The sequence below is a fragment of the Thamnophis elegans genome, chromosome 6 (assembly GCF_009769535.1).
Source record: "Thamnophis elegans isolate rThaEle1 chromosome 6, rThaEle1.pri, whole genome shotgun sequence".
Classification (NCBI taxonomy): domain Eukaryota; kingdom Metazoa; phylum Chordata; class Lepidosauria; order Squamata; family Colubridae; genus Thamnophis; species Thamnophis elegans.
The window spans coordinates 51,263,325-51,278,159 of NC_045546.1; the positions used below are offsets into that span (position 1 = coordinate 51,263,325).

Genomic DNA, 14,835 nt, shown 5'->3' on the forward strand with positions numbered 1-14,835 from the left:
TTTTTGAACAGTAGCTGACGAGTACATAGGTAAATAATATGTTTCAGTTTAAGACTCTTAAATTTTCACTGAACTACCGTTGAAAGTGACAATTGTGAATTTTGAACTATCATAGACGCCTTATTAGGGTTACAGATAAATTTACAGGGCAGAGAATTTTTTTTTTAAATGAAAATCTGTAGGACTGCTTTGGTTATGGCCCTGAGAGTAGTGCTTTGTTGTAATGTAAGATGATATGAAAAGAAGAATTTACATGGAAAAGAGTGAAGAACTGAACTGTTTAGCATAAAGTCCAAAAAAAGGAAGCCATCATGGGCTATTTACTCCTTAGATCTAACACACATTTGAAAAACAATTGCAATAAATAAAGAATACTCTGTGGGGGCATGAACAATTCATATTGTTACAAGTAGCACAGAACATGGACATTGTAAACTGCATCAGATAAATGTGAATAGTTTATTCATGGATGTGTCTTAATTCTGTCCTTAAAATGTGATGGCATGGTTTAGTGTATGTTGATAATCGGATCTCAATTAGACACAAGCACAAACATTAACACATTACCTTTAGACACAAGCACAAACATTAACACATTACCTGAAGAAATATTCTGACAATTATTGTGTGAAAAGGTATTGTTAGCAACTCAAACAAATTTAATGGTGTTTGGGGAAATCTGCATAGTATCATTAGTAGTTAATTTATAGTATGTTAAACTGTTGAGAAAGTAAAGATCAGTGTTCCACATACTACATATTTTTGAAATTGCAATATAAGATAGAACAACATGTGAGGAAAAGGGAATGGCTTATTTAATGGATATCTCAGGAAATACTGTTTTTTTTTAAAGATTAAATTCATATAAAGATGTTTTTGAAAGATTGGGTAAATTTTAGAAGACATCATATAGCACTCCTAACCCTATTTTGACCAAAGAAAAAGGAGGGTACACAACAATAGAAAACAAATAGCAAAATTACTGACAATACACTACTGATACATTCAAATGTTTACAACTCAAAAAAAATATGTATTTACAGCACATTTATAATGTATAGGCATCTATCTATATGTCCGTATATATGTGTGTTTAAATCATAATTTAAAATTTAGAAAGACGGGAGATACAAGAAAAATCATTTTTTTAACAATTGATTTACTCCAGAGGCAGCATAATGCACTGCAGTTTTTTAATTTCATTTGTCATTGTTCCTAAACTATCATAGCCAATGGAAAAAGATTGCAGCAATTGTGATCCAACAAAAATATATTTATTTTAGAAATGGAAGGCATGAGGTTGCCTACCCTGTAAACAGGATAAAAGAATATCTTCCAATTCTCAACATTTATTTTTCAAAATATTCTATACTTCACAACTGAACACTTCCTGAAATGGATGAAAAAATATCGTCTACATGTTTCAGGGTCACTGTTAAATAAAGTGTAACTTACAAAAGTATAGTCATTGTAATATTCCAACCTAATTTATTACTGAGAGGAATCTCAATTGTGAGATTTGCCCACACATAGTTCTGCCAATATAAAATGTCCTACAGAGCATTGTATCATTTCATTCATCTCAACCTTTTTTCCCCAAATAAGTTTTTAATTGCTTTATTTTTATGTTTTTTAATATGATATAATACCATTTGTAACCAACCCTTGGGGTGGGAGCAGAAATTGTTGGAAGCAAAAGTTTCTTAAATTAAAAATATTTATATAGCATTAATTCTGTACTAACTTTTGAGGTTTGAAATAACTATATTGAAGGATGCTGGCCTTTAAACAAAAAAAAAAGTATCCCAAAGGGAAAGCTGCCCTTTAAAAAAGTAAACAAGAGTTAATATCAAATCTTACCATTTTGCTTCCTTACATTTGGTCTATGTACCGGTAAGTATTTTTAAACACAATACAGAACAGTTGATAATATTCAAGAATTACACTCACCAATTACATATCAGGCAATAGAAATGACCCGAAAGAAAAGGAAAAGAAAGATTAGTTAAGATGTTAAAGACTACAGTAGAAAAAAAATGAGTATATTTCAAGTTTTAATTTGAAAAAGTTAATCTTCGTGGTATTATTACAGAAATGCATGCAATGAAAATAACAGAATATGTTATTTTCCTCAATTTAGGGATTATATAAGCTTCTGAAAAGTCATAGATAAAATACATAGAAATCCATAAGTAAAATATATATTTAGTAATTTAGTTTTCATATACAACTTACAGGCAATTCAGGCAAAGATAAGCTATATGAAATTTTTAGCTTGACTATTCTAATTATATAGTACCACTTACAGCTCGCTGACAGCTACTTAATAAAACATATATCTAGTGTGATTATTCATGCACATTGCTGAGCTAAATCTTCAAGATTATCTGCAAAATATGGTAAAAATGGAAAACAAGACAAATATTGGTTTTTATAACAGTCATTGTATGATTTTTAAATGATAAAGAACTATAGAAAAATGACTAAAAGAGATTGCAATTGTCAAATATCCTAACTCAAGGATAAATGCAACACTTCACTGGGATTACAATATATAGTAGTCCAAAATACAGGAAAGATCCATAAAATTAAGATACCAATAGTGAATTTACTATTAAAATATTACCTTTGCTTTTCCTTCAAGAGCTCCAGTTCCAGCATATATTTTACTGACCGAATCACCATTAACAGACCACATTGACCGGAAAACTTCCTGGAATCGAGTAACCAGCTGAGGTTTTTCAGCTAAGCCTAAAACTTCTAATTGTTTTGTTAGCATCTATAATGAAGTAATGAAAAAGTTAATTTAAACAATATCAACCTTTTTTTTAAAAAAACAAAAAAAGCCCTTTTGGGCAATCTTATAAAACTATTTAATCAGTTTCTAGATTTATAGAATATATTCTAAAGGTAGATTATATCATTGTTATTATAATTAAAATTAGCAATGACAGGAAGATCTACACGATAAGGGGAGCAAAAACTGTCTTATTATGTTTTTCTTCATTCCCGCCTTATTATTTAGACAGAATGAACACGGACAGTCTAGTATAGTGATTAAGGCTCCAAACTTATAGGTCAGTTTTGGCAAACCTTTTCAGCACCAAGTGCCGAAATGGGAGCGCATGTGCACATGCCGGAAACCAGAAGAGCACCCGCCGTGTGCATGCCTCCCTTGTGCATCCATATGCATGTTATCAAACACATCTACCGGCATGATGATTGTTGCCATGCAATCTTAGCTGTTTTTTAATTATACTGTACCCAGTTTTCTATTTGCAGATGGTCCCTATTAAGACTGCATGACAACGATGAACATGCCAGTAAAAGTGTTTGATAGTATGCATATGGATGCAGAAGGAGGCAATAAATAACTGGAAAAGTTAACCTCAATGTATATATTTTTGATTAAATATGTTCTGTTACATCTAGTTGTCCATTGAAAGCCTATCCTATCTTCTACTATTAAAACTTAGCAGGAATATCCATGTGCCTCAATACTTTCAAACAATACTTTCATATTCCAAAAGTTTTAAAGTTTTAATTAACGTTTTAATATTGGGTATATGCATTGGCAAGATCTCTCTACTGAAATTTTCACAGGATGTTTTTTAAAAGCATGTTCAAAATAAAATTTCATGGACTAATCACAATTCCTTCACTCTTCAAGATACTTTAATAGATGGCTGTAAAGAGGCGGCTAACAAAAAAATTATGCTTATGAAAAATGCATTCATGGAGATTTTAATATGTGCATTATTTATTGATATTTTCACCTTCTGACTGTAAGCGTTTGGTTCCTAAGATGTCAGTATAGGAGGTTTGTAGCATGAACTTTTTGTAGTTAACTTTTGCTCCAATAAAGTAAGTGGGTATAAATTTGTATAATCTAGTAACTCTATGAAATGGAAACTTAACACTACAAGGAAAAATAAAGGACCGGAAACCTGTATTGTTATGATTTGCCTCATAATAAGACTAACTTATTAAACTTGTATGCCATGATCTATTCTTTTACAAAAATGAAAATAGAATGGAAAAAATAATCCACCTCTTACATTGATTTAATATTTAAGATATACATTCAATGAATATTCATTTCAATGGTTCCCCCCAAACTATAATTGTGCAATACATTAAGTCTTACCTCTAAGCCAATAAATGCCTGCACACTATTTGTTCTATCTAGACAATCCAAGCAGTTTGTTCTTATAGTACCACTCTGTGATCTGCACCAAATACAAGAAGATATTAAATAATCTGCATATAACCATAAAACTCTTTCACAAATGTAGTCAGGATATCAAAATTAAAGTGCTACTTTCACACACATTTGTGAAAAAACTGACTTTCACCATTATATCTGTAGTGGAAGAAGACAACACGGGATAAACTGTGTTATTAGGGCAAAAGCAAAATATAATTTTATATTTGCAAATCAACAGAAATGAAATAACCAAAACCTGTTAACTTCTTTTCCATCAAATAAAAAAATCCACATTCAAAGAATTTCTGGATCTGTGGTTTAAGAACACCATGCAGCTTTTCTGCTTTTCCACCTTCACCATTTGATGATAGTCAAAGTTACCATTTTGAGGTCATTAGCATGTTCAGATGCCTTCAAGTGGCTCGGTTGAGATAGCAGAAGACAAGATAGACAAGTCAGTATCTGTCATCTGACAAGTAGACAGATGACAATGACATCTGGTATGATTTCAATAGTCGTAAAGATACGATGCTGCCAACAACTGTTATTTTAATTGTTAGCTTTATTACTAATAGTTGTAATATGAACATTTTAATACATTCTAGATAAAATACCATGCTTCTATTAAAATTAGTGTAAGATCCTTTCTGAAAATCAAGATGCTTTAGTGGGATTACTGACATATTACTACTGATACTCACCTGTCATATATTAAGATCTGAACCTTGTCTATAAAATCAGTGTTAATTCATTGCCATGATCTTAAAATAATTTTGAGTTATTAATATCATGTTTTAATAAATTAATACTGAACTAATTTTAATTGGTTATCTGTCAAGATCATTTATTTTTTTTAAATTCAAACGACAATCTTATTGATGTCAGAGAAATTTTTTTTCAAATGTTACATAGAAGTAAGTTGCAAAGAAATCCCATTGTTCTATCTTATGAATGCAAAGATTGATAACCCTTGTTAATATTGCCAGAATGGGAATTTAGTAATTGGTTACAATATCTACCTGAAAAGCTTTGCTAAGCATATGCTTCCCACTTCTTTTGAACACAAGAAGATTCACAATTATCTGCATTACCAATATTAGTTTTAAGAGTATGAAAATGCCTGAAAAGTGAAAAAAGGTCTGTTATCTCCTCAGAATGATAAAACATCTAGGCAATTTAAGCATGCATGGATGGAAGATGCTCTGAGTCCTTTGGCTATACCAACAGACAGATGAAGCTTTTGCAATTTCCAACTCTTACCCTGTGCATGAATTCTATGGCAAACTGTACAAAAGAATTTTAATCTTTACGGCAAAGGCAAGTTAAGCTTCTAACAAAGTTTACTTTTGACATGTATTCATTACTCAAAAAACAAATATGATTATTTTTAGATAATTAAGATACTAACATAAATTATGTTACAAATTGTTAAATCAGAATTCAACAATTGTACATGTTAATCTTAGGTTTGTTTTAGTTCCAATGAAATTAATCACATATTAATTGTGAAGTATGAATTTCTTCTTGAAAAGAATTTTACCCTGTCAAAGGCTGTGCATTCGCTTCAAATCCTCTTGACATTCTGACACGGATGAGATCCAACCTGAAACAGAAAAGTGATTTAATTACTATGTCCTTGGATTCATTTCTTGTTTCACAAAAACATTTGGATTCAGCAAATTTTATTTACACTACTCCATCATTTTCACTGGATCAAGTCCATCCATTGTGCTGCAGTGGATCTGCATGAACTGTCCAAAATATGATACTTGAAGCTAGATAATTTGTATCTTCAGTGAGAATTCTGCACTTCAATCTTGACTTTCTATTGAATTCTTAGCAATCTCTCCAACACCAAAGTTGTGCACTATATTTCAATGGGGAAATGGTAGCCCACTCAAGTCCAAAGGTGAAAAACCTTCAAACTGGGAGTGGGGTGGGGTGAGCAAACATAGCCACTCAGTTTTGGCAGGACTGAGACTTCTAATCTCAATTTTCCAATATTTGAGATTCTTGTAAGAAGTTCTCCAACTCGGTGCTCTTTAAATCCTACTGTGTATTTATAGGAGTTAAAATACAAAACGTTCAAAGAGGAAAGCTCTTTAAAAATCACTTGAGCTACAAATAAGTGGGACAGAAACAACTCTGATGTCTTCATAAACAATAACTTTGACAATTTAAACAATTGTGTTTTTCACAGTCTCCAGAGATTAATTTCTCTAGAATGTATTGGCTACCTGCCCTCTAAACAATTTATTCAATTATTACAGAAAACACAATGGAAAAGTGATACCCTTCATACCTGTAAGCCAGGTTGCTCCCAAAATAATGGAATAGATCCACGAATTTGTATAAAAGATGACACACATTCATCTAGAAATATCACCTGTTGGACATATATTTATTGTATTAATTTGTCTTAAAACAAATAAATAAATCAGGGTTTATCTTTTGTTTTTTTACATATTCTTCCACACTTCTCCACATTTAAATTTTAACATGGAGGAAGTGCATTCTATGGATTAAAATGAAATTAACATTGAACTGTTACTTAAAATGCAGATAATCATTATTCTTCAGCTCCTCTGTTAGTTTAGGACAATTTCTTCCATGTGCAGTCCTTGGTGCTCTATGGGATTGGTTATTTCAAGGTTTCATTACCAAACTAAAAAGAAAGAAAATACCAGAACACCACCTTGCCACTAATCAACACCCAGATGAGCAGGGTTTAACACAAGATTAACACTACACAAATAGTAGACAAACAGTACCCTAATAAAGTAACTACTAACAAAAACTACCAAGGAGAGAAAACAACACCCCCACCAACAATGACAGGGCAACAATGACAGCTGCTGTATATTAAACAGAGCGCAAATTCCACTTCCTTCTAGCAATGAAGACGTTACCTAGTTGGACAATAAAATGTCTGCAAAAAAACAACCAAGCTCAGAGAGAACCAAGAACAATAATTCAAAAAGTTTCGTTGCTTGTTATTTATTAGAAAAAATTGTTATAGTACCAATTCTGTGCAACATGTTCAATAAATTTTACTTCCTAATATATGCTTTGAGAATTTTTCCTTCAAAGGGCAATTTATACAGAAATGTAAAAATAAAACTGATTTTGTTTCTATGCCCTATAATTTCAAATCCATAATGACAAAATCCATGTAATGTGTCTCTTGCAGGTGTAGTTTGGCTGCTATCACCTACAGAAAAAAACCCAATTTACATACTCTAATTAGATTAATGAACAGTTAAATCCTACCATACCTGCTCTGTTTCAACAAAATTGGCTACATGGCCATCATCATTTGTTCTCGACCATTAAATCTGGTCCCAGCTCGTTCACAGCTCAGTCGAGAAATAATGCAAGCCTTTGCTTGTTTGTGAGCTGCATAAATAGTTCTAATCTCCACTCCTCCCACATGAGTCGTAATAACCACTCATCACACTTTACTCCATAATGTTTCAGATGCAATGCAATGATTGATTCCTATCAGAAAATTAAGGATCATAATTAATTCCAAAATTAAATTTAAACCAATATGTATTATATATATAAAAAAATTAATATGTGAATTTGGGAAAATAGGAAGAAAGTATAAAAATTATTCAGACTTTAAAATGTACATTTGAAATTCAAAACATTTCAAATATTTCTACATCAAACAATATTTTATAAATTAGACTTAATAAATTACATTCAACAAATTTCAGTTTACTTTCATTGGGAATTTCAAATGACAACTTACAGAGTTGTCTAAATGAAGCCTAAATGAAAATAGATGGAATTTCTCATTTAACATATTACTTGAGAATATTTTTCCCAACCATTTATGTTTGTTTCTCCAGATTAACACTGACTATATTGAATAAGTTTATTTTCAGGTGAATAGACAAAGAATTAAATAATGTTTTAAACAATAACATGATAAAACACTACACATTTAAAACAAAGAAGTTTTAAAGTCTTCTGTGGAGTGCTTTAAACTGTTTCTGTAATTTGGAGAGAAATTTACAACCCACTTCTAAACTCAGATTTGTGTTTCCCCCCATACATGGAAACTAAATATTCAAGAAATTTATTCAACAATCACTGCAAGATCTGATTCTTTAAAATAATATATTGCTTTAAGAAAAAAAATGCAACTTTTAAAAAGTAGATATGTAAAAACCATGAGACATTTCATAACAGTTACATAAACTAACATAATGGATAGAACTTTTAAAACAAAACTCACCAGAAAAACCTATTATCAGTACTTTCTTCTTGCATGTTACGATCAGCATTTAGACTAAGATCTAAACTGACTCCAGCAGAAGACCAAGCAAAATAAAAGTTTCCTGAATTCAATACTTTGCGCACTTCAGAGACACGTTCCTCATCTGAAGGATCAGCTCTTAGTGATATCAAATCAGTGGAAGTAACACGAAAAACTTCAGAATCTTGAATTTTTCCAACAGACATGCATCCTGTGACAAGTACTAAATAATGCAGTAATGTATCTCCTGTAATAAATAGTAACTGATTACTATTGTTCAAGAAAAAATAATTGTCAATTGTTTTACTGTTTCAACACAGAACTGAATTATTTTAAAATAATTACCATATTTTTCAGAGTATGACGCACCTTTTTTTCCTCAAAAAAGAGGCTGAAAATCTGGGTGTGTCTTATATACCAAATATAGCATTTTTACCTCCCGAAGCCCCGCCCCCTTCACAAAAATGGCCGTGCATACCCTTATGGAGGCTTTCAGAGTTCCTGGGGGCTGTGGAGGGCAGAAATGAGCAAAAGACGGGCTGTTTTTTGTCCCCCCCCAGCCCTCAAGTAGCACTCTATAAGCCTTCATAAGGCTATGCATGCAATTTTTTTGACGAAAATTTTTTTTTGCTTCTTTTTGCCACCCCATCTCCCAGGAGCACTCTGCAAGCCCCCAATGTAATGAGAATTACATTGATCAAGTGCTGTGCCAGCAGAAACAAAGTCTTAGGTGCTGCAGATTTTTCAGCAATTTCCTTCTCCAGCACATGGATAAATACACTTGGAAACATCTACCTAACTACCTACTCTCTCTCTCTCCCTACCTACCTACTGTATTTCTCTCTCTTGCTCCCTCTACCTACCAACCTACCTACTCTCTCTCTCCCTCCCTATCTACTGATATTTCTCTCTATATATATTCATACATTTCTCTCTCTATCCCTCTACTTACCAACCTACCTACTCTCTCTCTCTCTCTCTCCCTTCCTATCTACTGTATTTCTCTTTATCTCTATCTTTCTATTTCTCTCTCTATCCCTCTACCTACCTACCCTCTCTCTCCTCCCCTAACTAATTTCTCTCTCTCTCTCTCTCTCTCTCCCCCTACCTACTCTCTCTCCCTCCCTCCCTACCTACTGTATTTCTCTCTCTTTCTCTCCCTCTCTAACCCTCTATCTACCTACCTACTTTTTTAAAAAAATTATCTCTTCAAAACCTTGGTGTGTCTTAAATTCCAGTGCATCTTATACTCTGAAAAATACGGTACTCAGTACATAAAATTATCAGTAATTGATTTTCAATAACATCTTGGTGTATAAACAAAATTAGTTTTCTTTGAAAAGTGAACCTACTACAGAAGCTACAGAAAAAACATCACAATCTGAAAGAAATTCTAACGACTATTATTTTTCTGAAGTGAAAACATAGGCAAACAATTTCCTAAATAAAAAATAGAAGGTACTTACCAAGGTTTAACCTTAATACACCTAGGAGTCCATATGCATCCATTACCTTGGAGTACATATTCTTGATTGCCTCTTTCTCAGCACATGCTGTTTAAATAAATGTTCAAAATGTACAGATCTGCTAAAAAATTTGTTTACAAATTCATTCTAAAGTTCTTCATTTACTTCAAAGTTTTTACAATTCCAAATAAGCAACTAGGTTTGTATAATTGTCATATGATTGAATACTTAAGAAAATAGATGAATGTATATGCTTTAGAATGGAGCTATCAAACTGTTTTGCAGAACTCTCAAGATTTTGCAAGAATCTGACAGGTTCCATGAGAAACTACAGGCAGCCTTCAATTTACGATCATTAGCTCAGTAACTGTTATGACGGTGCTGAACCAGATCCTAAAAGCTACAGCCATTGTAGCATTCCCGCTGTCACAAGTTCAAAATTCAGGCACTTGCCAATTTATGACTGAAAAAGCATTTCAAATTTCCCACCCATCTCCCCTATCTATGTTCTTTTGGCCCCTGCAATTCTAGCTGACCTTCATTGCCTTCTTCCTGCTATAACCAGGTTTGGTCCTTTGAGAGATTACTGTGGGCTGCACAAGCCAGGAGGATTTTGAATGTTATAACTGTTGTATTCCCAAGTTAGTTAGTTTTTTTTTTTAAAAAAATTATATTTTAAGCAATTCAAATCACTTTTAATGTGCCAATCACTTGCATGAGAGTTTGGAGGCAGAGGCCTGTACTGCAATAATAATGGGTTAGTTAACAAATCTGATAACCATTTATTTCATCAAGACCAAGTAGGTTTTATTCATGATAGCAATAAAACATTTATTAATACAAAAGGCAGTATGTATTGAAGCAAATTCTAATTGATGAATGTAAAAATAAAAGGAAATCTCTTTTCATACTGCATGAGGATTCAGCAACTTTTTACAAGTAATGATACAATTACACAATTTAATGTATTTTCCCTCATTTTAAATGGCTGAAATCTCATGAGATCTCATGTAATAAACAGTAGATATCATGGATTCATGTATGACACTACATTGCTTGATCTTGCATTGATTTATAAACTCTAGTATTCATTTCTGAACAGGTTCAAGTACAATATAATCCTTAGAAGCTTTCTTTTTCACTCAACTACATCCTTTACTTTAAACATTATGATCTTATCTGTTCAAATGTGTACAATTCTCAGCAATTCACTGGACTAGTTTTTTCCACATTTTGCAGTCTTGTATGGCTTCAGTTGTTTTATGCTCTTGTTGATGAGAGTTTGATGGTGTTTAGCCCTATATTTTTTTGGGTGTGCGTGTCTCACATTTTTGCCATTCGAGGCAGGAGCTGTTTCTAACACCACAGTCTGAATTACTCAATATTCTTCCTAGTGTCTAATTTTTTTCAATTTTCATAACTGCAGATAGCTATGGGAAACACAACAGCGCATACTAATATGCATTTAATTGCTAGGCTGGTGTCCTGCCTTTTCTGTATTTGATTCATGCTTGATGTGTGGCCCTGGGGGAATTGATGCATGCTTTTAATCTCTTCACTGTCATTTGTTACTTTGACATTTCTATTCTTTGCAGTGGTCATGTCAGACTTAAATCCAGAGACAAGATGATGAGAGCCAATCAAGTCCAGTTCTTTATTTGCTTACAATCAATAGACAGAATCTTGCCAAATTATAGCTGTAACTTTCTAAGATATTACATATATCCTGAGAAGGTTCTAGGGTGTGGTTACCGGAACCTCTTCCACTCTCCCAGCTTGGGACTACACTGTCTCTTGGTACAGGTCTCTTTCCAAGGAAGTTCTGATTTGGTAAAATACTTTCCCTCTGCTTCTGCAAGTGCAAATTCCATCACAGATCATGAGTTTGGTCTTTTTGACATTTAGGAAAAGGCCAAATTTCTTATCTTCTTCTTTAGTCTTTTTCACCAGAAATTTCAGGCCTCTTTAGTTTCTGACAGTTGTGTCATCAGCATATTGAATATTGTTGATGAACCTTCCTTCAATCTTGACACTGATTTTCGATTCTTCAAGTTCCAACTTCCTCATGATCACTTCAGCACAGAGGTAGAATAAAGTTTAAAAAATGCAACCTTGCCACACTCCTTTTTCTGTTTTGAAGAGTTATCTTGTGGTGAGATGGGCAGCTAATATATTTTACCAATAAATAACATTTCAAACTAATCAGTGTCTCTGTCTTGTATTTGCACACTGACCTCCTGATTTGTGTATAGTGACTGCACCTTGCTGCTCCTTAGAAATACACATTTAATCTCCTTGCTTCTTGTTTGTCCGCTGCTTTGGCTGCTGTTCTTCATTTGGCCATTCTGTTTTTATCTGAGAACCACCTACACTACACTTTTTCTCTGGCTTCTTGTATGGTATATGTATACCGGCTGTTTTAATGATGGCCAATTATTATTATTTTTTCCTACAGTTTGTTTGACATCTTCTCAGCAACATCCAGCAGCTGAAACCTTTTTTTCTGGCCTCAATTGCACACATAGAAGAAATTTTGGTGATGTTAAACTTCTTCAGTGATGCTGCATTTTTGATGTCACATAATATGACTCTGATCTTAGCCACCAACAATTCATGATCTGAACCGCAATTAGCACCTGGGTACATTTTGACAGGGAGGACTGAACTAAAGCAGTGATGACTGCAGAGGACAGTTGATCTGATCACAGTGCAATTTATTTCATGAGGTCCAAATGTATAAGCACACTTGTGCTGTTTGAACCAGGTATTCATAATTCAAAATCGATTTCCATGGAAAAATTGAACTAATGAATTCCACCAGTTTTTTCAATACTGGAGCAGAAACCCTCTATTTCAAGCTCCACTGCATCAATTGTTGGGTCACAGACTGGACAACTATGATTTTGAGGGGTTTGGCACAAATTTGTATGCTCAAAATGTGATGATTAACTGTTGGAAATTTTCCATTGCTTGGGTAAGTTTTTTGCTTGTGATAACGCCACTTCGTTCATTTTTCTGGTGTTAATCCCAGTAATATACTCTATAGTGAATTCTCCAGACTGTAAAATAGCCATTGTCTATCCAATGTAGCTTGCTGATGCTTAGGAGGTCAAGGTCATCTCCTGTTTGACATTTTACCCTGACTCATTCCTTAGACATTCCAAGTTGCTATTGGATGTGCCATTGTAAAGCACATATCCTTGCTTTTATCAGTGCCTGCATCAATAGCTGGGATTCCTGCTGGAATTACCTCAGGTACATTATTAATGCTTTGACTACTCACTACAGATCCTTGCTATTCCCTCTTAGCTTATTGCATACCTTCTGGTCTTGGGATCCTACCATTCGGCATCATTTCTAATTAATTTAAAAGCCTTTTCATAAAATTTTCTTGAGGTTTTTACAAAGTAGGTTACCAGGTTTTATCTCAACCATCCCCATTTATTCAGGGTTAAGACTGGAGTGCAAATATTAGAAAAGTTTATCTAGTAAGTTTAAAACAAACACTCAAATTCAGAGTTGCTAATCCCTTTATAGCAGTTATTGCAAAAGCAAAAGTTGATGTTGCAACATCTAACAATGCATCAACATCATATCCCAGACAAGTTAAAAACAGTTTTATATCACATCAAATAGATAGGAGTAAAGCTTTTATCTTTCTTGTCAAAAATAAAAAATGGCTTTTATTAAAGGGAGATTCATTAATGTAGCTTATTTATAAAAATCAGAGAAAGTAATTAATCTGAAATGTTTTTAAATTTGAATTGGGCCAGTGTAACCGCCAAGTATTGAAAATAGAATCCAAACAATATTCGTATTTGTTTGGTGATTCAGGCCTTTCAGAAATTCATTAGCACAATTGGTAAGGCAGGATGAGGCAGGCCAGTGGAGAGGATAGTTTGAAGTTTAACCCTCTAGCATTCTCATTTCGCATTAATTTTGTTTCTTGTGAGGAGAGTAGTCATAGATGGAGTATGGTGTACGTGTGCTCATGTTTAATCGCTAACTGCAAGCCATTTGAACGCACAAGCTATAAGCTATTCTGTCCCCCCCAAAAAATAATGGCATCATTATTAGGCATACTGGCTGGTCTATTGAGAATTATATTTCAGTAATATCTGGTAGACTACATTTAGCACAATGTCCAAGAATTTATTATTCTTTTATTCATTTTTTAATTAAATCAATCAATCAATCAATCAATCATCTATCTATCTATCTATCTATCATCTATCCTAATAAAATATGCTAATTTGAAAACTGCAATGTAAAAGACTGAAAAGAAAAAGATTAGAAATCATTGGACAGATGAAGTTACTAGCAAAACACAAATGGTGACTCAACACCATTTGTTCTGTTTCAATCTTTCATTTTTGCACATATTATCAGCAACCTGCTTATATCTGCAGTGATCGTCAACTTACAGAGAACAGCCACAGCTCCAGATTCAAACATGAGACATTCTTCCTTGTTTCTAGCTTCCACAATTACACTGAATGGTGGTGGGTCCAGCTTATGATAGATACGATAGCCTTTACTGAATGCCATTTTTCCTTTGCAAAAGACAAAACTGTACAGCAAAATCAAAAAAGAAAACACAAGATTTTTCTAAATATTTAGAGATATCCATAATCAAATTAAATTAATATCATTTCAACTGACATAACATATTCTGATTTTATATGCACGTAATTGTTATCATTATACTCACCCGATTAATGCAAGATATCACATCACAAGAAGATTCAATTCAGAAACTGATGATCTAAAGTAATTAATACATATAACCATTATTATTTAATATTATGTTAATCAAGCATTTATCTATCCTAATTATTACTTCCATCTCAAATTATTATTACATGTTTTATGCCTTCTTCAAAAATCACACAGGA

The 14,835-nt window shown here is 33.1% G+C and overlaps 1 protein-coding gene across 1 annotated transcript in view; it reads right to left on the reverse strand.

The window, feature by feature from the left end:
- The window catches only part of SYNJ1 (synaptojanin 1), a 58,173-nt gene that overhangs the window by 40,972 nt on the left and 2,366 nt on the right, over positions 1-14,835 (reverse strand). Inside the window, 19 exon segments of the mRNA XM_032220469.1 lie at positions 2,627-2,779; positions 4,148-4,229; positions 4,464-4,488; positions 4,491-4,562; positions 4,565-4,588; positions 4,591-4,631; positions 5,228-5,292; positions 5,294-5,327; positions 5,748-5,797; positions 5,799-5,810; positions 6,510-6,593; positions 7,483-7,529; positions 7,532-7,636; positions 7,639-7,689; positions 7,692-7,705; positions 8,454-8,721; positions 9,941-10,027; positions 14,365-14,510; positions 14,652-14,705. Coding sequence (XP_032076360.1) covers positions 2,627-2,779; positions 4,148-4,229; positions 4,464-4,488; positions 4,491-4,562; positions 4,565-4,588; positions 4,591-4,631; positions 5,228-5,292; positions 5,294-5,327; positions 5,748-5,797; positions 5,799-5,810; positions 6,510-6,593; positions 7,483-7,529; positions 7,532-7,636; positions 7,639-7,689; positions 7,692-7,705; positions 8,454-8,721; positions 9,941-10,027; positions 14,365-14,488 — 1,338 coding nt within the window. The 5' untranslated portion in view covers positions 14,489-14,510; positions 14,652-14,705.